General features: G+C 50.5%; 3 protein-coding genes across 4 annotated transcripts; all 3 read left to right on the top strand.

The window, feature by feature from the left end:
- The first annotated feature begins 283 nt into the window (after window positions 1–283).
- Window positions 284–6,796, top strand: LOC121081812 (keratin, type II cytoskeletal 6A-like). Its single transcript, XM_040581055.1, has 9 exons — window positions 284–968; window positions 1,610–1,824; window positions 3,554–3,614; window positions 4,122–4,217; window positions 4,493–4,657; window positions 5,203–5,328; window positions 5,800–6,020; window positions 6,374–6,408; window positions 6,531–6,796. The coding sequence occupies exons 1-9, from the start codon at window positions 384–386 to the stop codon at window positions 6,794–6,796; spliced, it is 1,770 nt and encodes a 589-aa protein (XP_040436989.1). The 5' UTR covers window positions 284–383.
- A 7,491-nt stretch (window positions 6,797–14,287) lies between these two features.
- Window positions 14,288–19,150, top strand: LOC121081820 (keratin, type II cytoskeletal 75-like). Of its 2 annotated transcripts, XM_040581066.1 has the most exons (10): window positions 14,288–14,633; window positions 14,727–14,872; window positions 15,906–16,120; window positions 16,673–16,733; window positions 16,922–17,017; window positions 17,266–17,430; window positions 17,647–17,772; window positions 18,013–18,233; window positions 18,502–18,533; window positions 18,643–19,150. In XM_040581066.1, the coding sequence occupies exons 1-10, from the start codon at window positions 14,369–14,371 to the stop codon at window positions 18,837–18,839; spliced, it is 1,524 nt and encodes a 507-aa protein (XP_040437000.1). In that variant the 5' UTR covers window positions 14,288–14,368; the 3' UTR covers window positions 18,840–19,150. The 2 variants fall into 2 exon arrangements, with proteins under 2 accessions (XP_040437000.1, XP_040436998.1); XM_040581064.1 differs by having other exon boundaries at window positions 14,288–14,872.
- A 3,604-nt stretch (window positions 19,151–22,754) lies between these two features.
- On the top strand, window positions 22,755–26,534 carry LOC121081818 (keratin, type II cytoskeletal 5-like). The gene is made up of 9 exons (XM_040581062.1): window positions 22,755–23,249; window positions 23,676–23,890; window positions 24,216–24,276; window positions 24,397–24,492; window positions 24,764–24,928; window positions 25,183–25,308; window positions 25,705–25,925; window positions 26,200–26,234; window positions 26,323–26,534. The coding sequence occupies exons 1-9, from the start codon at window positions 22,755–22,757 to the stop codon at window positions 26,532–26,534; spliced, it is 1,626 nt and encodes a 541-aa protein (XP_040436996.1).
- The last annotated feature ends 48 nt before the right edge of the window (window positions 26,535–26,582 follow it).

Below are 26,582 nucleotides of genomic sequence, written 5' to 3'. Positions count from 1 at the left end.
AGAATCGTGTTGTATCCTGCCCCTGAGCGCAGACCTCAGCGAGGCGTCCCATTCAATTCTAATTTCATGACTCAGAGCGGCAGGCTTTGGTGGAGGGGGGAGCTCCCTCACTCCGTTACTTTCTTGCCTGCAAACAATGCATTTTTCGGCACCTCGCCGTAGCCTAGGTGTGTTTGACAAGGCAAGTTGCTGCAAGGCACGTCAAGTTCTGAATTCCTGTGCCAAGTTTTCCAAGCAGATAAAAGAGGAGGCTCCAAAGCTCTCCCATCACAGGGGTTTCTGTCTCCATTGCCCTCTGCTCTCTTCCTGCTGTGCGGCTTTTATTCACCAGCCTATTTTTTCCACCTCTCCTGCTCTTTGCATTTCCAATTGAACAAGCCACCATGAGTCGGATCTCTTTCAGATCATCTACTGGAGGGGGCATGAGGGGCTTTAGCTCAGGCTCTGCTATCGTAGGAGGTGGCGGTGGTACCAGAAGCAGTTTTAGCTCCGTCTCTGTCTCCAGAGTTGGAGGAGGAAGAGCCGGAGGTGGAGGCGGCTTTGGAGCTGGTGGTGGCTTCGGCAGCAGAAGTCTCTATAACCTAGGAGGAAGCAAAAGAATTTCCTACAGCTCGGTCGGTGGAGGTCTACGGAGCGGAGCCGGTGGTGGATACGGTTTTGGTGGAGGAGCTGGCTTTGGTCTTGGCTATGGTAGTGGAGCTGGCGCTGGTTTTGGCTTAGGAGGAGCTGGTGGTGGTGGCGGCTATGGGCTGGGCAGTGGATTTGGGCTGGGAGGTCCCGGATTTGGTGGTCGAGGTGGCCCCGGGTTCCCTGTTTGCCCACCCGGTGGCATCCACGAAGTGACTGTCAACCAGAGCCTCCTGGCACCCCTCAAGCTGGATATCGACCCAGAAATCCAGAAGGTGCGAACACAGGAGCGGGAGCAGATCAAGACCCTGAACAACAAATTTGCCTCCTTCATCGACAAGGTGAGAGTTTGGTTTAACATCAAGCTATGCATATTATCAGTTGCCTCTGGGAAAAAAGAGCAGGATGAAACATCCTTTGGATTTAAGGTCTTGGCTGAACTAACTCCAGCCAACGAAGAGCGCGGGTTTGGCTGAAAACTAAGAACTGTCTTATGTTCCCGCTTTGCAAGGATGAGTTTTTCAGCATCTTGTTTTACTGAAAATGTAAATCCCCCTCCTCCCTGTAAGAAACATCCCAGGGGCTGGATGGATCTTCTGTACAGGTTGTAAAACGGCAAAGTTCTACACAACTCAATGGGATAACACCAGTTTAAACCAGTAAGGTGGGCTGAGCATCTGGTTGTGGGGTGGGGTGGGGAGAAACCCCTAAAGTTGCAAATACAGGTGTTTGACCTGCTTAATAGCTCTTGAAAGATCTTGCTAAACATTTTAGCTACTTTTGATATGTTTGAGAATCCGGTGCCCTAAATTAGTAAGATCCTAATGATTTCCCCATGACTGTCCCAGCATCTCCTGATCTTTTCTATCTGTGTGGAATGACCCCTCTTTTTTTCCCTGGCAGTGGTTTTTGGTTGTTGTTTTTTTTTTCTGTGCATTGTTCACATGGGCTTCAGCACGTGCCTGCTTGTGTTTCTCCCCAGGTGCGCTTTTTGGAGCAGCAGAACAAAGTGCTGGAGACCAAGTGGAGCCTCCTGCAAGAGCAAGGTCACACCGTCACCAGGAAGTCCCTTGAGCCCCTTTTCGAAGCCTACATCAACAACCTCCGGCGGCAGCTGGACAGTCTTATGGGAGAGAGGGGCCGGTTGGACTCTGAACTGAGGAACATGCAGGACATGGTGGAAGACTTTAAGAACAAGTAAGGAATCGTGCTCTATAACATAAATGATTAACAGACGGGAAAATCCAGGCAGGTGGTTCACGGTGGCTGGTGCACACTCTCTGTTTGCACTGGGTTCCTCTTCCAGTTTGTAAAATGAACGTATAAAAGGAGACCCCGGTCTCAGAATTACCTCTAGTTAGGTCAGATTTCTGACGTGCAGGACCAGCGTTTAGCACAGAATTCACGCATCCAGGGGAAGCTGCTCCAGGGTGATGGAGGTCGCAGTCTGATCCCTTGAGTGTCCCAAAAGAATACACCTGGAGACAGAAAAACACGTAACTGATGAGTACAATGGAGGTGCAAAAAAGGAATGACACCTGGCCATAAACTGCAAGCCCCAACTCCCCCCCCGTTTCTTTTTTTGCAAAGGAAACCCCAGCCCTGCTGGAGGTCCCCAGGCCACCGGCCCTGCTCGGCTCCCAGCACGTGAAAGATGCTCAGCTCTTTTCTCTGACCATTGGCAAAGAAAATGATTTCCCTGGGGAGGCAATTAATCCCCTCCTGCGATGAGGCATCCAGCGGAGGTGGGATGACTCACCTTCAGGAGGTGCCGGTCGGCGCCTGCCGACTACGAGGGACATTTCGGTGTTTTTTTCAGGCGAGGCCATGCATCTTCAGTTGGCTGTAGCCGGGCGAGAACAGTATCCCCCTTATTCGGCCAGGTCTGCCCAAGTGCAAATTTGAGAAAAACACGCTGGAGGCCTGAAAAATGTTTATATTAGTTAGGCACGTGAGACTTTTTTTTTTTTTTTTTTTTGAGTGGGGGACGAGGAGACTGCACTCATTGCTCACAGGGTGGACTGACGTAGCTTCAGGCGTGTTGCACTCGGGCGCATTTCAGGTTTGGATACTTTAGAAATACCGATCAGGCCAAAAATAACAGATGATGCCGTCTGGATTTCGCAGCTACTGCCTGGGAAAGCGAACGCATTTTATTTCAAGTCTAGAGCTGGTTCCCAGTCCACCGGCAGATTTCCACTTCTGCCCGTGTCCGCTCAGAGATCCATCTGCAGGGATCTCTCTGCCAATATTGGTTAGAGACTGGCACAAACCTGCCTCTAAAAGCCAGGTCTTTGCCTCAAGAGCCTACATGTTTTGTCTACTCTCTAGCTAAGCCCTGCCCTGATTATCTGATGAAAGGATGTTGCTCACAGCCATAAAAAGTTCCACAGAAATACAGTCTGAGGCATAACAATCTGCTCTTGCACAACCGTGACTAAAGAGTCGTGGACTTTTTTTTTTTTTTAATTAAATGCCCCAGTGGGTTATTCAAAGCCATTAGCATTATTATAATATCAAATATCAAATTGTAGCATTATTATATATTTGTAGGCATTGCCATGCAGCTTTGTTGAAAGCCTTTTGCATAACTTTGCTTTGAGCAGAGGTCACCGAGGCTACCTGCTCCTGCTTCCTACCGAAATGAGCTCTGGATCTGCACACATTTATGTATGAGCTTAACTTCAAGGGCAGTGATTAAAATCTGTTAATTTTAGCTGGGACTACTCACACGATGAAGTCTTGCAGGTTCGGAATCAGTAAGCATTTGCTCTGCATCTGCTCTGGACTGTAAGCAGGCGGGAGTAGGGAATATACCCGTGAGCCACAACTACTGGTTTGGGACTGGGGTGGTCCTATCTCTGCCTCCCATGCCGGCTTTGCTCTTCGTTTCCACCAAAACCCTCTCTCTCTTGTATCCTAACAGATATGAAGATGAGATCAACCGGCGCACTGGTGCAGAGAACGAGTTCGTGGTCCTCAAGAAGGTGAGTGAGCTGGGCGTTATGGGATGGACAATGAAATCAACTGGGCAAGCACGGAGTTCAAGCAAAGCTGATGGGAGCTGGGGTCCTTCAGCCTCACGGCTGGGTCAGGTTAGGACGTTGGCACGCCTGGGAGTACATAAGGCTGGGCTATCCCAAGGCCATGAATGGGCAGAAGGTTCTCCATGCTGATGGAGCTGCCCTACTTTCTGAAGGTAGCTCCCTTGGCTGCAGTTGCAAACCACCCAGCCCACCCGGGCTCAGTTCAACCCTGTCTCTGCTCACATGCCCGTGAGTCAGAGCTTTGCCTTCTGCCCAAGAACCTGGTTCTGGCTCACAGTAAACATCCAAAATCACATTAAAAAAAAATAATTAAATACCTTGATCATAGCAATATAAAAACAAGCCTGAAGACTAACAGTCCTGGAAGCAGAGAGATGGTCCCATTGGTGTCCTGAAGTCCCTTTGGCTTGTGGTTTCGTCAGAAGTCTTTGTTTTCCTTTTCTTTAGGATGTGGATGGTGCTTACATGAACAAGGTCGAGCTGCAGGCCAAAGCAGATGCGCTGGCAGATGAAATTAACTTCCTGAGAGCTCTCTACGAGGCGGTAAGCTGAGCCCTCCCCCCGCAGCACCCTGCCATGCAGCCCCCCGTGCCCTGCAGCTCTGCCCGCCACGCTCGGTGCTGTGCAGCGGTGAAACAGAAGGCGGTCACTGCCTTTTGGAAATCATAACGCAGGCATAAGATAGGAAAGGGTAGAGGCAGAGCAGGGGAAATGCAAGAAAATGGCTTAGCGGAAAGAGCTCCCAAGCCACCTCTTGCCTGCGTGGTTTCCACCCCAGATACAAGACCATTAACTTCTTTTTTTTGCATCTTCTGCAGGAATTGTCCCAGATGCAGCAGCAGGTATCCGACACCTCCGTAGTCCTGTCCATGGACAATAACCGTAACTTGGACCTCAACAGCATCATCGCCGAGGTCAAAGCGCAGTACGAGGACATCGCCAACCGGAGCCGGGCAGAGGCTGAGGCTTGGTACCAGAACAAGGTGGGTAACCAGGATTTCTTTGATTCATGGGGTGTCACAGTAGCTGATGGGAGGCAGGACTGATGAGGAAGGATCACAGCATCACACCAGAGAGGAATTTATCTTCCTGTGTGCGTTGCAATAGGCTCTTGCATACAGATCCCCACTGCATGCTTGTGGACCACTCACTACGCTTACCAGCCTTATGTTCCTTGTGAAATACAAGGTGAAATCAAGGGGACAAGATGCTTAAATGCCTTGACCTTGGGCTCACAAAGGGTCACTGGTAGATCTGGCCTTAAACGCAGAGCACTCCTCTTTTCCTTCCAGGTTCTTAGTATTAGGTGACAACCCATAGATGCTCCACACAATGCAATAGCTGCCACCTTAGCATATGTTGATAATTAGGGCCAAATGCTGTTATCCCATGGGCAGGTTGCTCAGAGGAATGTTGTCCCCTGCCCTTTAACCTGCATCCAAACCCGCACTTTGTGCTTTGAAGTCCCCTCATCCTTCTCTGAGCCTCAGGGTACCTAACCGGTGCTCTCCTCCTTTCTGCACATCAGTACGAGGAGCTCCAGGTCTCTGCTGGGCGACATGGTGACGACCTGCGTAACACCAAGATAGAAATTTCAGAGATCAACCGGATGGTCCAGAGGCTGCGGAACGAGATTGAGAGCGTGAAGAAACAGGTAGGAGGAGGATGCTCCTGCAAAGCAGCTGCTGCATGGTGGAGGGCAGGTGGGAGGTGGTGGGTGGCGCGGCAGAAGATGCTCCTGGCATTGGAGTGGAGCTGAAGGCCAGGCTTCCCTCCCAGTGTTAGAGCGGGCATGGACACCTCTGTCTTTGCCCACTAGAGGAGGTCCCACGGTGCAAGGATGTGCTGTGGTAGCTGCTTTCTTGCTGAGGAAGCAAACGGTGAGGTACTAGCCTACACCAGCAAAGGTGTGTAGCAAAGCAAATGGATCTCAATGTCTCTCCTCTTCTTTGGGGACAGAATTATGGCTGCAGCTCCCCAGTCACCCCCACTACAACACCTTCCCATCATGAATTCTCGGTGCCATCCTGGCAGCCACCACCCAGTACCTGCCATACCGTCGCAACACTCAGGAGAGCAGTTTGGGGTAGCCCAAGTTAAATAACTCTTGTTCCCTCGATTGCAGTGCGCCAACCTCCAAGCTGCCATCGCCGAGGCGGAGGAGCGCGGGGAGATGGCCCTCAAGGATGCCAAGGCCAAACTGGCTGAGCTGGAGGATGCTCTGCAGAAAGCCAAGGCTGACCTGGCCCGGCAGCTGCGCGAGTACCAGGAGCTGATGAACGTCAAGCTGGCCCTGGACATCGAGATCGCGACCTACAGGAAGCTGCTGGAGGGCGAGGAGAGCAGGTGAGGACAAGCACGTGGACCTGTTGTGTGCTGCTTTTTGGAGCAGGACGCATCTCCTTGGGCTTAAAGGGACAGCTCACCCCAAGGGGCTGGAGCACCAAGCGATGTAAAACAAGGGCGGAGAGAGAGGGATGTTTTAAATAGCGAACGCTGTAGGAAAAGATTTGTTTCTCCAGCTCTTGGCACTTGATGCACTAATAAAAATGAGCGATGTCACCTTTCATTGGTGATACCGACATAGCCCACCAGAGGAGAGTCCGTACTGAAGGCCATGAAATTAGATGATCCCAGTGGCTACCACTGTATCTCCTCTGCGCCTCGGCGTTATTGCTTACCTTCCCCTTTCCTGACAGGCTTGCTGGAGAGGGAGTTGGAGCCGTGAGCGTCTGTAAGTATCCCCACCTTCCACCCCTGCTTGCTCACCCCGTGCCGCAGGGGTGATGGTGCAGGTCCCCCCACCCCAAGGACCCAGCAGGACCCTAAAGCGGGTCTGCGTTGTGTCCCCTCCAGCTGTGGTCAGCAGCTCCAGTGGGATGGGCTACGGCGGTGGCAGCTCCCTGGGCATGGGTGGAGGTCTCGGCATGGGAGGCGGCGGATACAGCATGAGCAGCAGCGGTGGCGGCTTCGGAGGCGGGAGTGGAGGGTTCGGCGGGGGGCTCAGCTACGGTGGAGGCAGCACCTTCAGCTCCGGGAGCAGCCGAGGTGTCAGCTCCAGCACGGGAGGCAGCGTGAGGATCATTTCCAAGACCACCACTAGCAAAAAGACCACCAGATAAGGATGGCGAGCATGGGGCCCCCCTGTGGGGACAACGGCGTGTTTTCTGCCTTCTGAAAGCAAGTGCTGCCCTAAGAATCAATGGTGTAAATAGCTGCGCTAGACCCTCTCCTTCCTCCGTCCTTCACCCTCCACCTTTGGGGCAGCGGGGGGAGACCAGGACCCCACCGCGAGAACCTGGAGTGCCTCTGGCTAAAGCATAGGTTGTAACAGGTCACTGACAGGGCTTTGGAGAGCTGCCGTGGACCCTGGTGGTGGCCCTCTTTCAGCACAGTCCTTGTCCTTCCCTTGTTCCCCCTGGAGCCACGCATTGGAAGCGAAGTGGAAGCACTTTGCTGAACGGGGACCGCCACGCTCGGCCACGCGCATTCGTTTCATTCATCCTGAACCAAGGGTGACAGCCTTGTGAGCCACACTCCCGGGTCCTCAGCAATGAAAATAGCTCCAAGACGCTCTAAAAGCCTCTGCCCACCACACATGCTACAACCTCCAAATGTTTTGTCCGCAACTAAAGTTTTTTTCTCAGCCCCTTCTGTTTTCTCAGGCACCTGTGGGAAAGGTTATTGCTTTCTGTGTATATGGATTGCCGCACTGATTTCCAGTTCCTTGTCCTCACAGCTACAGCCTCTCACTTCCAGGCCTGCCATGCTGTATGGTTCAATAAAAAGCATTTGTCATTTTTAAAATTTTGCTGCTTTTTGGCTTTTCTTCTCCGTTGGCAGCCGGGACTCTGTAGGCAGCTCACGAGAAAGGATCGTTGTCTTGAGGAAATAAAGCAAGTTTTGGGACTCAGGTTCTGCAGAAGGCTGGGTTGTTTTTGTGTGTGTGTGTGTGGAAAGGAGGGAGGGAGGGATGGAGAACTGAGGCACGAGGAGGAAAAGCTGCCGCAGGGCTGAGCCAGAAGCTGGATGAACGCCACTGTGGTGGTTTACTGCAAAGCTGCCCTTTCTCGTGGAAAGGAGCGAGAAAGTGCAGGGGGGTGGGAAAGCAAGGTGATTCCCAAAGGCTTAGCTGGGAGCCATGAGTGAACAAATGGGGGGGCACAGCTCAGCGGGGCCATTAGTTCATACCAACAGCAGCAAGTCCTACTGCAGAGGAGCCCAGCTCTGGCGTCAGCACCACGTCAGTGATGCAGCAAGAGCAGCATCGAACCAGGAGAGGGATGGAGCAGTCGAACGTCGCCATAAGCAGAAAGGGCAGCACGAGCAAAGGGGTGGGCGCAGGGCAACACGCCCAGCACGAGGCACCCCTCGCACGTGCAAGTATCTCACCAAATATCCTGGGTGATCCTCTGGAAGGGCTGTGGTAGGACCTCAACTTAACACCCAGCCTCCCCGTCCCCATCCAGCCCCCAACCCCTGGGAGGTGTCAAAGACTTGCCTGGACGGAGGGTTTCAGCCAGGCTCCCTCCCGTGGCTCCGTGGGCACCCCCCGGCTCTTGCTCCCTGCGAGGCCGTAGGGCCAGGCGCAAATCCCAGCAGCAGCAACTGGGGAGCACGGTGCGAGGTGGGAACCCAGTCCCAAAGACAGGAGCTGGAGCATGGACCAAAGGTGGGGAAAGGGTCCAGGTCAGGAGGGGAGAAGATGCGGAAGGACCCGCAGCTCACTGGGAATGCTGGTCCCAAAAAGGAAACTGGTTGGTGTCCATGAACCAGCCCCTCATCCCCTGCAAACTCCAACTGGGGGGGCACCTCGGTGGGGCCCCCAGGGAGTGAGGGGAGAGAGGGGCATCAGCCATGTCTGCAAGGCAAAAGCACCTCACGCACGGCGTGCTCACCGCGGGGAAACCCCTGCCGAGCCGATGGGACCCCGCACACCCGTGGTGCGGTGCAGGGGTGTGGGAGCACTGGACACCCAGCCTGGTGTCTCCAGCAGGTGGGGACCCAGAGCAGGAGAAAGGCATGTGCCACCCTGCCTGGGTTCCCAGTCCCCATGGTCCTCCAGCGCAGGGCAAGGGGCAAGGAAACGATGGTTTTGGGAAGCTGGGGCTGCCTGCTTGCATTGGAGGAAGGTCTGTGAAGGCTGAATGGGTTGAGCTTCATTCATTTAACAATTTGCATCAGTTTTCAAGCAGCTGACCATGTTTCTTAGGCTGTTTTAAGGAAATGAGAGCGAAGCTTGCAAAGCAGAGGCATTTGTAGCAGGCAGGGCATCCCAACTGGGCTGTTGTCACAAAACTATTTTTTTGGTGGAGTTTTTTTTGTTGTTGTTTTGTGGGGTTTTTTTTTTTGTCTTGTTGTGGGTTTTTTAATTATTGAAAATGTCAAGTATAAGTTTGCTTTGTTTTTTTTAACAGAAACATGTACAATATGTTGCTTTGCCTTCAGCACATGGACCACCACCACCACTGAACCCTCCATGAAACTCACTGGTGAGCCGTGCTGCCAAGACCTTACCCTCGCCCTTACCTTACCAGCTACGTACTTATGCAGCACGCGGGCGTCTCTGCAGCCTCCGTCAGGCTGCTGCTGGGTCCTTCTCCCGCAGCCTGAGGATGTTACTGAGCGCGAAAAAGCACCGAGCAGCTCTGGGTTTCTTTCTTTTAAGATCCCACCTGGCACCTCTTCTCTGAGAGAGCAGACAGCAGGTGCAAAAATCATTTTCTAGTTACCTTCTGATTTGCAGAGACCTGGAAAACTCACATATTTAAATCAAACTTGACAAAGTAATTTTGGCTGGCAACTTAAACATTAGGCAAAGTACTTTTTTTAAACCCAACATTTAATTTCAACTTTTTCTATGGGAACAATCCTGTCTCTGGATTGCCTAAACATCTCCCCTTAGCATTTCCCAACCAAAACTTTGCAGCTTTTTGACTCAAAAGCAGAATTTTCATCAAAGAAAATTATTTTGTTTTAATTTGCAAATGGCTTACACAGCCTGCAAATGAAACAAGGCATGAAATGGCTGCAGGGAAGGTAACACAGGACACAGCAAAACCAGTGGCGGAAGAATATTCCCAGCTACCATCTGGAAGGCATGTTCGGTCTGAGTGTTGCTATTTAAACAGGGCAGCAATATCCCGCTGCCCAGAGCGCTTGGAGATTGGAGGCTGGCTGCGCGCCGTGCCAAGCGCCGCGGGACGGCAGTGCGGACCTCTGGGCTCACGGGCAGCACAATATACCACCGCGTGGTAAATAAACATGAGGCCCCATCGAACTGGTGCACTGTGACTGGGTACACTTCCCAGGACACGTGAATAATCCTTATTTCTCTTACCAGCTCTGAGAACAGCATCGTGCGGATCCAGCTTGTTTTAGTAGGGAGAAATTAAACTCCACACAAGCGCTGCGGCTCTCCACAAGGAAACTCGAACCGGCAGCTGCACTTGATGCAGGATGGAGCTGAGGGACATGCCATGTGCAGGCACAGAGCTGATCCAAAATAATGGGACTTTCCAGCAACGCTGCTGCCAGGGCTCAGTTTTCTTTATCGGGAGAAAAGACGTACCCTGGGGCCATGAGAAAGGACAAGATGCCACGACACTGCTGCAATGACCTTCGGTATTGAAAGATCTTGCTTTCTACGTGGAGCCTGGTGGAGGTCACGGCAGCCTTGTTCAGGGATTAAAGAGAGGCTCAGAATACAACACAATTTGGGATATTCAGATTTCTTCAGGTACCACTATCTAAGCACCAGTGTTACACACAGAGCAGGACGAAGGAGGTATCAGCTAATTCCCGCCTAAGGTCAGAGGCTCTTCAAGATGCAACAAGCCACAGGGGGAAGTCAGACCTCCCCACCGTGTATAAAACATCTGACAACAACAACAATAATGAAGGCAAAGTTATTCCAAAACTCTGGGCTGCATCGGTGTCTCTGTGCTAGCCCAGAAAACAATTATCTGGAGAAAGCAGGTCACACCTACACTTCAAAGTCATCTAGTAGTTACAGCTGACTGGCCTCCAGATACTGCTGGGAACAGGCTCAAAGGACTGCAACACCCATCACAGGGCAACACCTATGGGAAAGCTTCTGAGGAGCTCATCCTAATTCATCCCTTCGGGAAATGAGATTCACGGACACTCGCCTCCTGCTCGGGAGGTCCCTCAGAGCTGCCCGTCCCCACAGCACAGGGATGCTGTGAGTTGCTGGTGCCCCATGGAAAAAGTTCAGGGTGACCAGCAGGACTTCATTAACTTGGGACGAAATAGTAAATTACGGTCAAAATGAGTAGGGTTTGAATTTAGGTTAGCAGCCCAAGTTTAACCCAAAGGCTTTAATTTAAGCAATTAACCTAAATTACAGCCTTGACTTTACTGATAATTAAACTGAGATTAGGTAGCACAGGTGAACCAACCCAAGTTAGTAAGACACACTCTAATTTTATGGATATATGTATTTTCGCAAACAAAACACGCAGAGGCAATTCTGAAATTTTCAGCCTTGTCCGAGAAAGGGCATCCATCACCCGATAAAGGTTTCCAAGGGGGATGCTGGAGAGGAGCAGCAGTGATGAAAAGCTGTTGGAGGTACTCCCTGTTCCCTGGCTAAGTACATAGAAAATGGTTCCAATTTCTCATGAAAGAGGCTGGAGTTGCCTTTATTGCCCCAATAATAGAGTCAGAACTCAGTTTCCTAATCTCAAGGGACAGTTATTACCTTCATGCCAGCATGGTGCTAGAACCAAACTCAGCCAAGACTTTACAACACGGTGCAGAGATCTCCTGCCTCTTGTTCTGGGACTTGCACCTGCTCCTGCCTGCCCCCTTTGCCTAGCCTGGTAGGAAGAAATGAGGAGGAGAAGGGGAAAAAAATGTTTTGGAACCCACTCAACCTTGCAGACGGCCTCTGCCATGTCAGGGGGGCTCTCACCGGTGGGACCTGCCCAAACACGGCTCCCTTTAACTGGGGGGGGAAACTACAGAGCAGCTTGAGCGAGCACAAGCTTTATCCTCTGGTGAAGGAGAAAAAGTCTGTATCAGAGCAAGCTATCTGCATCAGAGCAGAGAATTCATTACATGCCTAGAGCTGCAGGGTGCATGGGAGACACTCCCCCAGGAGCTACCTGGAAACCCTGTGTTTCATCAACAGAGCAGGGTGGGGGCCCCCCTGCCATCACCCCATACCCCAAACCTGTAGCTACAGCTCCTTGTGCTCAGAGTTCTGCCTTTTGTAATTACCTCTCAAATTCCTTCCAGATGAGTGACAACCGCATCACCTCCACCCTAGTGCAAATGTGAAATGGAAAGAAATTAATTTCTTTTTACTTGGTTGGAGGAGCTGTATTATTACTATTATTAACAATGGACTCCAACGCAGTTAGCATATTCTTTAGCCAAAAAAAGACAAGTTTCATATGTAAAAGGAGCCTGAGGGGAAAAAGGAAAGTACTGACGCATCACGCTGTTAGTAACCAGGGTGGGTTTCAGCCTGGCGAGCTCCACTCACACTGAGTCAGCCATCTGGTCTACCCACAGTGTGTTGCTGAAGGTGGGAAGCCATCTCCAGGGTCCTCTCAGCCCCCCTGCCTGAGGATGGGAGAGTCTGCTGTTTGGTGGTGCTCTCCGCTGACTACACAAGAATACAGAAAAGTTTTCAGATAGTCAAGTGCGACCGATAGCACCCGAGAGAGCAATTCCCAAAGACACCATGGGCATTTAAGAAGGCTGGCAACTTTCCTCTGCCTTTGAATATCTTCCTATCCAGGACTTGTATCTATACGAAACAAACACGTTATGCAGGGGGGGATCAATCTCATGCATTCAGGTCATGACATCTGTCAACTGGTAGGCAAAAGCATAAGGCTGATAAATAATCCACTGCCTTTTGGGTGCAGACCTGCTGGTTACAATCCATCTACTTCCAGTTCCCGTGGATGCAAACGTGCAGACAGTCAGACCTGGCGAGACAGCCCCACTGGGCAAAAACTGCAGGACTAAGCCCTTCCTTACCATAAAAGCACAGTCTTGTAATAGATACCAAAATAAACTAACAAATACTATTTATTTCCCCCCTACACTTAAAAACCCAATTGCAAATGCAATCCATCTGAAAGAAAGCAGCTGGGGGAACAACGGGGACACAAAGTGTTTCTGGAAGTCTCCTTTACCCAGCTACCTTGCAAGACAGGGGCAGAGTGAAGCACAACACCCTCCACCATGGTGATTCCTCAGGGTTACGTTATCCCTGTCCTGCAGCCAGCAGCCGCTCAGACTCACAGACATCACGAGAGGAAGCTGTTCAGGGGGGATGCACTGGCAGGTTCACCCTCTTGTATAAATAAATTACGTATGAATCACCTTTTCCTGAACAACCCGAAACACAGTGAGGGCCAGAAACACTTGCCGTCCCTCAGAATGAAATATTTTCCACATTTTTCTATTCAACTTGTTACTCAAACTGCCTGCCATAAAAAGCGCAAAGGGCTGCGTTGGTACCTGTGGCTGAGAAAGGAAAGATCCAGGATGTCTTACTGTGTCCAGATTGATGTGGATCTGGGCGGAGGGAATCCTGCAGAGAACTTTCCTAGTGGATTCAAGCAGACTGGACCACACTTTCAGGTGTGCAGTGCTGAAAGAGCTTGATTCAATCTTCGGGAAGTCTCATCGTGTTTGTAAAGCATGAGGTGGGAACAGCCCCAGAGCACCCCATTTCCATCGAGCCAGTGGATTCAAAGCAGTTCCCATTCCCACAATCTTTCCTCCTTTTTTTTAAAAAAAAAAAAAAAAGATTTTTTTGTTTGTTTGTTTGTTTCCATCCTGCTAAAACACCAAAGTCCAAATCTTTAAAGCCGAGGTCCCAGCACAACTATTTGTGATAGAGCTCAATAGCAACTGTCAAAATCCACAGCTGAACAAAAGACCTTGTCAAAACACTCAATTTTCATTCACACATTTTTTTTTTTCAGCAACAGAAGAGTAAGTCCGCAGAAGCAGATTTTCAGAAAAGATCAGCTCAGGCAGCTGAGCCTTCATAGAGATGGAAGCAAAACTGTTTCTGCAGATACATTGGGGTGGCGTAGAGGGGACCGTGCAGGACACATCACAAAAACCCTGGACAGAGTGATTTACTGCCAAGCTTGCTGTGAAACGCTGCTCTGTGCGACGCAGACCCCTTTTGTCAAACACAGGGGACGGTGACTTTTCAGAGCCCTGCTTGTGAACAGAAAAGGGGCAAAAGCAATCCCAAGGGATGAAGTTTTCAAATGGGAGGTGTTGAGTGACAGGCATTTTGAACGGTGTTTTCCTCCTTGTGCCCAACGTGACTCATAGCAACTTTCAAACGCTTTGATATGGCGAAGAGTCTGGCTGTCTACAAAGACGGCAGAAGGCGACAGTTATTCCCAAACAATACCACTGTTGCTCAGAACCTGGCTATATTATTTCAGAAGGGCGTGTGTGCGGAGTGAGTTCACTCTCCAGAATGCTGTTGGACATGCCAAGCCTAATTAATCAGAAAGATGATCCACCTCATCAAACCCATCCCAGTCTCATACATGCATAAAAGGCTCTCCTGAGCCCGTGGAGAGCACAGGTTCACCTTTCTCCTTTCCCTCCTACTCCTTGCTCCAGGCCAGCACCTTTTCTCCTTTATTCTTGCTGTAGCATCCATCCCAATCCAAAAGCCAGCAATGTCTCGCCAGTCCACCGTGAGGATTCAGAGGGGAAGAAGTGGCTTCAGCGCTGCTTCGGCCATCGTCCCAAACACCTGCCGCACCAGCTTCAGCTCATGCTCTGTCACCCGGGTTGGAAGCGCCAATGCCGGCAGTGGGTTTGCTAGGGTTGGTGGTGGCTTTGGAAGCAAAAGCCTCTACAATGTTGGTGGATGCAAGAGGATCTCTGTGGCTGGAAGGGGTGGTAGCTTCTATGGATCTGCAGGTTTTGGTGGTGGCGCTGGTAGCGTGTACGGTGGTGGCTTTGGCGTGCCAGCTAACCTTGGCTATGGATACGGTGCATTTGGTGGTGGCATGGGTGGCCCTGGATTCCCAGCTGGGGGCATCCACGAAGTCTCCGTCAACCAGAGCCTTCTGAAACCTCTCAACCTGGAGATTGACCCCAGCATCCAAAGGATCCGAAAGGAGGAGAAGGAACAAATCAAAACCCTCAACAACAAATTTGCCTCCTTCATTGACAAGGTGAGACACGAGCTTCCCTAAATATCTTGTCCTCATTTTTTTTATGGGGACCCTTTCCTTAGCTGCTTTATGAGCACATAAGCTGATCAAGAAGGAATAGAAGTGAGGAGCGAAACTGGGAGATGCCCAGTCTCTGGAAACTCCAGGGAACGGTACCTGCTGCATTGTGGTTGCTATGAATTAATCACCCAGTATTCAAGGTCCTCCTCATTTGCTGCTTGACATCTCATAGGCAGCAGATAAAGAAAGCTCTAGAAGACAATCCCACCCTTCTGGAGATGTTGGGCTCTCCCCACTGAGCATTGTAGCAGCCTGGCTAACAGTTTTTTAGATGGTTAAAGTGGGATATGAGCAACCTGTCTGAAAAGACCAACAAAGGAATCACATGAATTGGCACTAGGGACACATAAGCTTCTCATTGCTCGATTTTCTTCAAGGGCGTTTAAAGCTATTATTGCAACAGTACCGGCGTGTTTGGACTGTTAGTTCAAAATAGCAAAATCTGATCTGACACTGAAGTCTCTCCACTTCATTTCCTTGTTAACTATATTAGATGCACAAAAGCATCTGCTTGGTTTCTGCTCTGGTTGAGCAGCTCCCCTTTGGTTTCAAGGAAAATGCTACATTATTTTGGAGCTTCTGTGGGGTGGGGGAGCTATGCTGAAGGAAGGAGAAATGGCACTTCACTGTTGTTTGCTTAATAAGAGTGCAAACTCTGGTTTGCTCTTTATCTGATTTTGCATGCGCTCCTCATGCAAAATGCCTGCACCTTGTCGTGATTTAGCAAAGCACCCAAGGGGAAGCACGGTGTGAGAAAATGAGTAGTTGTTCTAGAGCTGCTTCGCAATACCGAGCAGGGTCCCTGCAGTCAAATGGCAAATTTCTGCTTCTACCAGATGAGAATTCTGCTATGAAAAGCAGCTGGAAAGGGTCCTCTCACCACCTCAGCTAGTGCCGAGATCCCACGTTTGCAAGGGAAGCTCTCCATAACTTCTGCTCTTTCAAAACATCTTCAGGATGTTTCTGCTTGCAGGTCCGATTCCTTGAGCAGCAAAATAAAGTGCTGGAAACCAAGTGGAGCCTGCTTCAGGAGCAGGGCATGAAAACAGTTAGGAACAACTTGGAGCCGCTTTTTGAGACTTACATCAACAACCTGAGGATGCAACTGAACAGTTTGCTGAACGACAAGGGAAGGCTGGAGGGAGAGCTCGTCAACACGCAGTACCTGGTGGAGGATTTCAAGAAGAAGTAAGTCTGTTGAGCCAGTGCTCTACTTACCTAGGTAGGTGCAGCCTTTCTTCATTCAACATCCTTAAGCCAGCTGGGGGATCCAGGAGAATCCAGGACACAGGAATTCCTGACAGCAAAGGTTGCGACATTTTCTCAAGATAAACGGTAATGGAGTAACAGATCCAAATACACAAACATTTAGGGAATAATTTAGCATACGATCAAAGACTTATTACCTAAATTACCTACCGAGGGAAAAAAAAATAAAAAAATTGCACAGTAGGTCTGAGAGTTTCAGGACAGCATGCTTAATTTGCTTAAGTCAGGCAGAAGGAGTATGACTAATGGCCAGAAATAGGAAAAAAAGAACAGATACTTTAAAATTTTTTTGATGTACTTGTTTTAACTAGTTTAGCCTAGGAACATGCTCATGGTCTCTTATTCAGGTGTTCTGTGGAAGAAAAGAACATTGTATGCAAAATGTTCTTAAGGAAGTTCATTCCAGCAAACTAAAATCACCTCCGTCTGTTACTTGCCTAAACAAATGCTCCTTCTGCCTCCCTTCATTAGGTATGAAGATGAAATCAACAGGCGTACCGTTGCAGAGAATGAATTCGTGACACTCAAGAAGGTAAGAGCATCTGATGACTATTGGTAGAGCCCTAATCACCTGTTCATTCACAAGTCCATCCATTCACATTCCAAAAAGGTTGGAGGTTTTTTTGCAGTTTCTTCCCTGGACTGCTACCGCAGAGATATATTGCTCCTGACTTCCTAACAGGAGTTTAACGCCCATTACCTAAACCTATTGTCCTCCAGGATGTAGATGCTGCCTACATGAACAAGGTGGAACTACAAGCCAAGGTAGATGCGCTGACTGAAGAAATTAATTTCCTGAGAGCCCTCTACGAAGCAGTGAGTGCAACCACCCCCCAACACTTTTCAGCCCTCACTTAAGAGCTTCCCTCCCTCCTTGCCTCTGAAAGCCTGTAATTTCTTCCCCCAGGAGATGCTAACTCCTTTACTTCTTTAGAGTTGTACCAACCGTCTTAACTGTTCAGATAACAATCTGCAGCCTCTCCCAGGTCTGCATGCTCACCTGAGAGGATGAAAAGGCATCTCTCAAGTGAGTTAGCTCACCTAACCCCCTGTGCGCTTTGCAGGAGCTGTCTCAGATGCAGACCCAGATCTCCGACACCTCTGTTGTCCTGACCATGGACAACAACCGAAACCTGGACCTAGACAGCATCATCTCAGAGGTCAAAGCGCAGTACGAGGACATCGCCAACAGAAGCCGGGCAGAAGCAGAGTCCTGGTACCAAACCAAGGTGAAGAACCCGGGGGATTCCATGCTGTTATCTTCATGTCTTGTCTCGAACAGATAAAGACTGACTCTTCCAAGGAAACCTGCTGCAAAATTGTATCTTGCACAGCAGCACTCCAGCTGCTAGCCTGGGCTCGAGGAGGGACCCGTGCTTTCAGGCACTTGGGTGACTCCCAAAGTGATGGATTTTACCTTGACGGGTTGTTCCTCTCTGTGACAGTACGAAGAGCTGCAGGCTACAGCAGGCAGGCACGGGGACGACCTCCGGAACACCAAGCAGGAGATCTCCGAGCTCAACCGCCACGTCCAGCGGCTGCGGTCTGAAATCGACAGCGTGAAGAAACAGGTAAAGGGCAGCAAACCCCACTTTTAACCAATTTACCCCCCGATTTCCAAGGGAGAGGAAGGAAAACGTCAGAGGCAATTTAGACAAGTTTTTCTCAGTTTGATCATTTTTCTCTCAAAAAGAGAATTCTCGCTAAAAATAAGCTGATGGTGCTGGAAGGCGACCTTGTGGTTTCAGGGCAGATAAAGAACAAGTTTAGGTCTTGTACGGGGAATTTGACCAGGGGTTTCTCTCCTGCAGTGTGCAAACCTGAAAGCGGCCATCGCAGACGCTGAGGAGCGCGGGGAGCTGGCCCTCAAGGATGCCAAGGCCAAACTGGCCGAGCTGGAGGATGCTCTGCAACAGGCCAAGGCTGACCTGGCCCGGCAGCTGCGCGAGTACCAGGAGCTGATGAACGTCAAGCTGGCCCTGGACATCGAGATCGCGACCTACAGGAAGCTGCTGGAGGGCGAGGAGTGCAGGTGGGTGGGAAATGCAACACGAGTCCTGATGGTGCAAGGGCAAAGCGATGCGAGTGCTGGAGATGCTCAGCATTTCTGAAATGACAAACAGCATGTTAGGGGTTGAGGAGTGGGGCAGATTATCCTAGTTAATGGAAATAAGATTATTCAGCATCCCTGAATTACGCTAAGCTTTTTCTCCCCGAAGGTCTCTAGGAAACATACCCTATTTTCCCCCACCCACTACCAACACACTTATCTTACCTCGTTGTGTTCTGTCCCTTAACAGGCTGGCTGGAGACGGCATCCCAGTGAATATCTGTAAGTCTCTAAAACATACGCCACTGCCCCATTTAAGCATTGCTGTGTCTCTGCACCGAGCCGCCAATACCCAGAGAAACTGAGAGCTTTTTCCTTCTCCTCCTTGCAGCTGTGACCAGAACAACTGTGGGAACGGGATATGGAGGAGGAAGCAACCTCAGCATGGGAGGGGGAATCTGCAGCATGGGGAACAGCTTCAGCTGTGGAAGCGGTCCCGGGGTTAGCAGCACCACCCTCGGAGGCGGCAGCAGCTCCAGCGTGAAGTTTGTCTCAACCTCCTCCACCAGAAGAAGTTACAGGAGCTAAAAGTTTCCTTTCAGATGCCTTCCCTCGCCAGAAAACACCTTTGCGCTGGTTCTTTACTAAAGCATAGTTGGGGTCAGGAGGGTGAGGGCCACCTGCACCCCGTGTCTTGTTGCACAGGAGCCCCACTTTAGGAACCCTCTCTCTGCCGTGTTGTCTAGCATGCGTCGTGCAGGGCTCTGCTGTTGAACGTGGGTCCAACTGTTTTAAATTTGCAACTCGCTTGTTACAGCTCAGCAATTTTTGGCCGGATTTTGTATATAAAATGTGTCCCATGACTGTTTGTCTCTCTTCACTTTCTGGTGTTTGTCTAATAAAAATGCATGTGTAATTTATTCTATTTTGTGGTCCTTTTAATTAAAGGCAGGGAACAGCAAATGCAAATGCAGATAACAAGCACTTTTCCTGGGGCCCTGCCCAGTTGAAGGCTCAGACTTTTGCTCCTTGTCCACATTTCCTGAATCGCTCCATCAGCAGCCAAAACACACAGGCACAGCGGAGCACCCAGGGGAGGTTTGCCCTTGAATTTCGATGCTCTGCCCGTCGTGCAGGTAAAACACCTGGAAGCTAAACACAGGGCACGCCAAGGCAAGAGTCAGGCTCAGGGGAAAAGGTCTGCGATATATTTACTGTGCAGCTTCCAGCCAACACAACATCCAGCAGCCTGGCTCCCAGGGGGTACACAGAGGGCACTGCCAAGCGTGTGATGTACCTGCATAAACTTCTAACAATAGGGAACTAATTTCTAGGGGAGTCAGAGCAACCACCCAACTTGTTCAAGTATATCAGTCCATCTCAAAACCCCTTTTACTGTGAGCCGTCTCACCTGAGCGTAGGTGCCAGCAGCGCAAACATCTGCCCGAGCAGGTTGAAAACACTCCCTTCCTCTCCAGAGCACTGGCCACCCCGATTCAGGCGCTCAGCTTGGATCTCGGTGCTGATGTTCCCTCTCCTTTGGGTATAAGCACATGGGGGATCTGGTCCATACACATTTGACATGCTACGTTGAATTAGATGTCACTCATCTGACAGCTATAAAAAAAAAAATATCCAAGAATGGGATAACTTGTCGGAAAGTGAAAGTTTCCAAGAGTCAATGTTTATTCGCGTTCCTAGAATACATTGGAGACAAGATCTTGTTTTGAAAGAGTGGAGAAAACCCCGAGAGGTGTAGCAATCTCAGATGTGGCTCTGATTAATCAGGAGAAATTAATTGACAAGTAAAAGCAGAGCATCACCTGGCTGAAAGCTACAGAGTGACAGATCTCATTGCTGGAAGATCAGCTGAACAAATAGATGTGATCAGAAAAAAAAAAAAGAGTCCCAACCCTCATCCCACGTGGTTCAGCAAGTTCGAGTAATGGATAGAGAAGTGCTCTTAGGAAAGTACTCGAAGAGGTGGGCAAGTAGGAGGGAACTGGCCTGAAGGAGAGGCTGTATTCGGGTTTTCCTTCGAGACCAGCAGTTTCCCATAATTTTCTAGGATGCCCTGAACTCTGCGTGTCCCTCTCTGTATCCCTCAGGACATCTTCCCCAAAACTTGCAGGCTTGGTTATGGATCTGCTGCAGCTCTTTCCTCCTGCTCCGCCACCTCTCCCTGCTGAGTACCCACCCACAGCACCTTCCTGGGAAGGAGCGACACCCTCGCTCCGAGCAGCAGCCTGGACAACGTTACATGATGGTCTTCCTCACTGCTGCCCAAACGCACCCGCTAACCCAAGAGGACAGAATGTGTGTAGCCAACAGGCACGTCAGAGGGATGCCACTCATTGCATCAGCGCCCGCGTCATAGCACAGAGATTACAGAGCTCTTCACCTCGCACGGAAAAGGCTGGGGCCAGAATGTTTGTTCTCCCAGGGCACCTCTTTTCAAGCAAGATACAAAAAAAACGCCTGGGCAAAGGTTTGCATGTCTGGATGCTTGGCCAACGTACAGCTGCTCTTGCTCCAGAGCAGGGCTCTGGTCACTGTGTACGTAAACTTCTGCGTCTGGACAAGTTACATAGATACAGCGATGACCTGGGGCTTATATTTCAGTGGGAGGGGACAGCCCTCGTTAATTTGAGCACATCCCTGATTAAAAACTTAGTCATACAAAATGAATGGTGCTTACACTCAGGGGCTTGAATTTGCAGTGCATGGAGGGACTTGATTGCTAATTGCTACCCATAACATTTTTACAGAGTTCTTTAGGACAGTCAGTAGCTTAGTCACAGAAGCTCCTTTCTCTTAAAAAAATGCTGCTTGTTGTAACGCACAATAGCTGAAACACTCCCAGAACAGTTATTTTAGTTTTGTTCCAGAGCGTGTAACGGAAACATTAGAAGAATAGAGAGGAAAGGAGGAAGGAAAAAAGCCCCATACCCCAGCATGGCTGAAAGGCAAAAAGAGATGACGGGCACCTGCCAGTCACCCTCCTGGGACCTTCTGATCAAACTCACTTGCCTGCCCAGTATCCATGTGTGAAATAGCAAGCACAGGCTTGAAAGATGCACCTCTGAAGACCTGCGCCGTACCCTGCTGCCTGTGTGCATTTTTTCAAGGGCTGGGGAAAGCCGTGACCCCCCAGCAATGTTCTGCGGGGGGCTGCCCCCTCCTCCGATGAGCAGGTTGGGCACGGGCCCCCACGAGAGAAAACCCAAAGGGCTGCAGGGTCCGAGAGAAACGTCCATCCCTGGGCATCCAGGCAGGACACTGGGAACGGCTTCCAAACCTCTTGCTTGCTCTGGGGTGAGTGCCCAGGCATACAGTGCTGCCATGCAGCGTGCACGGGGCGAGTCATGACACAATGTGTCTTTCACCAGAAAAATGCACTATTGGGCTTTTCTGGGCTGCTGTGGGAAGGAAGAGTAAAGGGAGTTGTCTGTGAGCCGTGTCGTAAGCCTGGATCCCAAGTGGTGAATTTCCTTGTGAGTAGGAGTTATCTGAGGGGGAAGACAAGAGGTGTGGGGAGGGCAGCCTGGGAACAGGCTTCGCACCGTGCAGAGACGAGGTCACCCGATGAGTCAGGAAACAGACCAAAAATCTGTGAAGGTGAAGCCCTGAGAAATCGCCAACTCAGGTTTTGTATCGTCACAGACAACAGTAACTGCCTCCCAGGTCATATTCTGGCATTTCATCATTTGTTGTCAGTCTGAATCAGGGTGAAACGTAGACACTTTCTGCAGGAAGAAAAGGTCTGGGAACACCATTCATGAAACCACCTTCTACGTCCTTCCCCTTCCCCAGCAGGTTTCTGGTAGCCGATGGTCCAAGATGTCCCCTAATACCCCATCACCACCCCAGCTTCCCCTCCATCCCCTTTCCCCTTCTGTACCAGTTCTGGTTTAAATCACTCTTGTTTAGGCACGAGAATAAGAGTCCAGAAGTTTTGACAAGTCGGGGCCTGAGGTGCTGATGTCCCACCCGGGTTTACCGCAAACCACAGACCCGCAATAACAGATTTCTCAGACCTTGGACCACCACACCATGAAATAACGTGCCTTTACGCAACAGAAGGGTTGATTCATCCATGAGACGGAGATGAGCGAGCACTTGCCCAACTTAAGGAACCATCTACTGCAGAGGGGAAAGGAGGGAGTGGGAAAGGGGTGGCTGCAAACAAGAGTTGAGCAGGCAGTATTTAGTGTTTTCTCAGATGTTTCGACAGCCAGATCATGACTGTCACCAAAAAATGCAACTCCTGCACTTTGTGAGTGCTTCATAGATGCTGGTGCTCACGGTGAACTCACTGCCTGCCTTGCTGGGTTAATCAGCCCAGTTAATCAGTGGGATGAGCACCTCGCCAGACCCATCCCCACCTAGTAAGGGTATAAAAGGGCCAGTCCCAGCCTGGGGGAGCACAGCTTCACCTTCCTGCCTCATCTGCCTCCTTGCTGCTTTACTCCTACTGCTCTGCCCCTGCTCACACCAGCTGCTATGTCTCGCCAGTGCGCTGCAAGGAACCAGAGCAAAACTGGCTTCAGTGCTGCTTCTGCCTTCATCCCAAGTGCCAGCAGTACTAGCTTCTGCTTACGTTCTGCTTCCCAAGGCGGGAGCTGCAGCACTGCTGCTGGGTACGGAAGATTTGCTGGAGGTTTTGGAAGCAGGAGCCTCTATGGTCTCGGTGGATGCAAGAGGATCTCTGTAGCTGGAAGAGGTGGTAGCTTCTACGGACCTGCAGGCTTTGGTGCCGGCACTGGGATCTCCTGTGGCTTTGGTGGTGCAGTGGGTGGTGTCTTTGGGTTTGGTGGTGGCATGGGTGGCCCTGGATTCCCTGCTGTCCCAGCTAGGGGCATCCATGAAGTCTCAGTCAACCAAAGCCTCCTGAAACCTCTCCACTTGGAGATTGACCCCAACATGCAGAGTATCCGTAAGGATGAGAAGGATCAGATTCAAACCCTCAACAATAAATTTGCCTCCTTCATCGACAAGGTGAGACAGCGGACTTCTCGGTTGTGTTGATTCTTCAGTGGGGGAAGCACAAACAAGGTCACGTTATACCTTTAGCAGCAATTTGGCTGCTCCTGTACTGCCACTTCTAACATCAGCAGCCTGGGAATAGAACCTGAGGGGTTCCAGCTTTGAGACCATTCATTCCTCGCATTAACGCTGAGATGAGACCAGCCAACAGGGGGAAAACCGTGACATAGGGTGTGAGGAAGCAGAGTTTGCAAAGAGAGCAGGGATGTTAACACCAGATGTGCAATTCTTGCTTGCTCGTATAAATTGTCAGCTGCTCCCCAAGGGCTGAGAGCTGCTGCCTTTCAGCAAGTGAATCCTTGCAGGACTGTACCTTGCCCCTCTAAGGAAAAACATCCTAAACCCCCTGTTTCTGAAACATCTCCTTTCTCTACCCAGGTCCGATTCCTTGAACAGCAAAACAAGGTCCTGGAGACCAAGTGGGCCCTTCTGCAAGAACAGGGCAACAAAACAGTCGGAAACAACATTGAACCCCTGTTCGAGACTTACATCAACAACCTCAGGAGGCAGCTGAACAGCTTGCTGACAGACAAGGAGAACCTGGGAGGGGAGCTGGACAAGGTGCAAAGCCTTGCAGAGGACTTCAAGAACAAGTAAGTCCATTTCTGGTCTGCCGGGGGGAGCAAAGCGGGCTGCGACAGACGCCGGCTCTTTGTTGCATCTCTGCAAGCAAACAAGGAAAGGCGGCATTTTGGCTGGTAACATCTTCTGAGTAAGACCCAGGTTTAATGCGAGACACGCTCTGTTTAATGAGACATACCGTCTCGCTTCCCCACGGCTGGAAGTCACAGGCAGAAAGTCATAGGGCTAGGAGACCGAGGTGCAGAACGCTACATATAAAAAAATAAGAGGCTGGTCCTGGAAATAGGAATTAACTTGTGTACAGGCTTAGACCAATCCTCCATTTCCATCCCACAGATACGAGGAGGAGATCAACAAGCACACAGCTGTTGAGAACGAGTTTGTGATCCTGAAGAAGGTGGGTGCACGTGTGCTGTGCCTCCCAGCCCTGCGCGAGCATAGCAAGAAACACCTTCTCCAGCTCTTGCTCTGCTTCTCTGAAAAACACTTTGTTTCTGTGATGTGTTTCCTCTTCTAGGAGGTGGACGCTGCCTACATGAACAAGACAGAGCTGCAAGCCAGGCTGGACTCCCTTATGGAGGAGATAGATTTCCTCAGAGCCCTCTATGAAGCTGTAAGCACCAGCTTCTAAATCCTTCTCCCAGTTTCCAATGTCCTCACCTTCCTTTCCCACTTCAGAGGCTCAGGACTGATTGTTCCTGCTCTGTTGCGCTAAATAATTCAATGCTTTTTCCATTTCACCCACTGTCTTATCTCCGTCTGAAACAGTCTTGGAAAAATCACCTTGTACACCCAGACGTACCGTCTGACTTGGGGGAGTTCCTCCCCCCGAGCAATGCTTGTGTCTCACCTGCGACTCACTGAAGCACCCGCTGCTTTTGCAGGAGCTGTCTCAGATGCAGACCCAGATCTCCGACACCTCTGTCATCCTGACCATGGACAACAACCGCAGCCTGGACATGGACAGCATCATCGCTGAGGTCAAAGCGCAGTACGAGGACATCGCCAACCGGAGCCGGGCTGAGGCCGAGTCCTGGTACCAGTCCAGGGTAAGTACCTGGGAAGGCTTCTGCAATGGGGAAACCCCACTCTGTCCCCCAAATCCCCATGGGAAGGTGGGTTCCACTGTGGTTTTCACAACACAAGATGTCTTCAGATTTATCAATCCCATGAAGTTCGGAAGTGCTAATTCGGGATTGAAAACGTGCACATACTTCTGAGTGCAAACACCCACATACCCACCTCCTGCCTGACTCTAAAGCCAGTATATTTTACCTTGGGTGGTTGTTCCTCTCTGTGACAGTACGAAGAGCTGCAGGCTACAGCAGGCCGGCACGGGGACGACCTCCGGAACACCAAGCAGGAGATCTCCGAGCTCAACCGCCACGTCCAGCGGCTGCGGTCTGAAATCGACAGCGTGAAGAAACAGGTAAAGGGCAGCGTAAGCACCTGAGACTTCACTCCTGCTGCAGTCTGACCTCTTGGTTGTCCAGCCAGCTGCAGGGAATAAAAATAAATGCATCTCAGTGAGCTGTGCTGCATCAGGAGTGAACATGATAGCGTTTATCTCAGGGCAGTAACATCACTAAGAGTAACTTAATGTAACAGTAGTAAACCCAAGGAGATGTTAGGAGGTGTGGGTTGAGATTAAACCCAGGTTGTGACCTGGCTCAGAACATGGATCAAAATTCAATGATGGGGAAGATCACACCTACAGACGTTAACCCAAAGCCTTCTGCATCCAGACCAGGCATCACGACCTCAGCGTACAAAGAACCAGCCTACGCTCTAGACAAGGAATGCAACGACTATTTTTCCCCCACAGTGCGCCAGTTTGCAGACGGCCATTGCGGACGCCGAGCAGCGCGGGGAGCTGGCCCTCAAGGATGCCAGGGCCAAACTGGCCGAGCTGGAGACAGCCCTGCAACAGGCCAAGGCTGACCTGGCCCGGCAGCTGCGCGAGTACCAGGAGCTGATGAACGTCAAGCTGGCCCTGGACATCGAGATCGCGACCTACAGGAAGCTGCTGGAGGGCGAGGAGAGCAGGTGGGAACAACTTTATATCCCAGTTTCCAGAGGCGCAATGGAGTTGCGGACCCTTGTCAGGTTTAGAATTCCCACATCCAGAAGACGTGAAACCTTTCCAAAGGCAAGCACTTGCCCGTGAAGATGAGCTATTTGGGAAGATGGTAGCCCTCCATGCAAACTTCCCAGCTTCCACCAAAAATATTCCAATGAGATTTTCCTGCCTTTTCAACCAGCTTCAACCAGTTCATGGGTTTCCCTTGAATTCTTACTGGCTCATTTTTCTCCCTAACAGGCTCTCTGGAGAAGGTGCTGGTGCAGTCAATATCTGTAAGTAACTTTTAAAGATGTTTATCTCCCCACCACTCGGAGCCCACTGCTTGTGGATGCCTCTAAAGAGGGTGTTTTCCTCTTGCAGCTGTGACCAGAACTGCTGTAGGAACGGGATATGGAGGTGGAAACTGTCTCAGCTTTGGAGGCAGCAGCAGTGTCGGAGGTGGGGTCTGCGCTGGAGGAATGAGCTTCAGCTCTGGAAGCGGACAAGGCACAGCCGGGTCAGGCATGGCTGGTGGAAGCACTTCCAGCACGAAGTATGTCTCCACCACCTCTTCAACCAAGAGATGCTACTGAAGTCAGACATCAGCCCTGCTAGATAGAGTGTGCTGAGCTCCCTCTCAC

The sequence above is a fragment of the Falco naumanni genome (assembly GCF_017639655.2).
Source record: "Falco naumanni isolate bFalNau1 chromosome 20 unlocalized genomic scaffold, bFalNau1.pat SUPER_20_unloc_1, whole genome shotgun sequence".
In the NCBI taxonomy this organism is placed as follows: Eukaryota; Metazoa; Chordata; class Aves; order Falconiformes; family Falconidae; genus Falco; species Falco naumanni.
Note: the sequence above shows the minus strand (reverse complement) of the source record. Positions and strands in the feature narration are given on the sequence as shown.

Bases quoted from the DNA above. Each gene is read 5' to 3' on its own strand.
- LOC121081820 (XM_040581064.1), top strand. From the start codon at position 14,369: ATGTCTCGCCAGTCCACCGTGAGGATTCAGAGGGGAAGAAGTGGCTTC. The intron at 14,873-15,905 runs GTGAGACACGAG...TTCTGCTTGCAG, and splicing joins TTGCCTCCTTCATTGACAAG to GTCCGATTCCTTGAGCAGCA. The intron at 17,431-17,646 runs GTGAAGAACCCG...TCTCTGTGACAG, and splicing joins AGTCCTGGTACCAAACCAAG to TACGAAGAGCTGCAGGCTAC.
- LOC121081818 (XM_040581062.1), top strand. From the start codon at position 22,755: ATGTCTCGCCAGTGCGCTGCAAGGAACCAGAGCAAAACTGGCTTCAGT. The intron at 23,250-23,675 runs GTGAGACAGCGG...TTCTCTACCCAG, and splicing joins TTGCCTCCTTCATCGACAAG to GTCCGATTCCTTGAACAGCA. The intron at 24,929-25,182 runs GTAAGTACCTGG...TCTCTGTGACAG, and splicing joins AGTCCTGGTACCAGTCCAGG to TACGAAGAGCTGCAGGCTAC.
- LOC121081812 (XM_040581055.1), top strand. From the start codon at position 384: ATGAGTCGGATCTCTTTCAGATCATCTACTGGAGGGGGCATGAGGGGC. The intron at 1,825-3,553 runs GTAAGGAATCGT...GTATCCTAACAG, and splicing joins GTGGAAGACTTTAAGAACAA to ATATGAAGATGAGATCAACC. The intron at 6,021-6,373 runs GTGAGGACAAGC...CTTTCCTGACAG, and splicing joins CTGGAGGGCGAGGAGAGCAG to GCTTGCTGGAGAGGGAGTTG.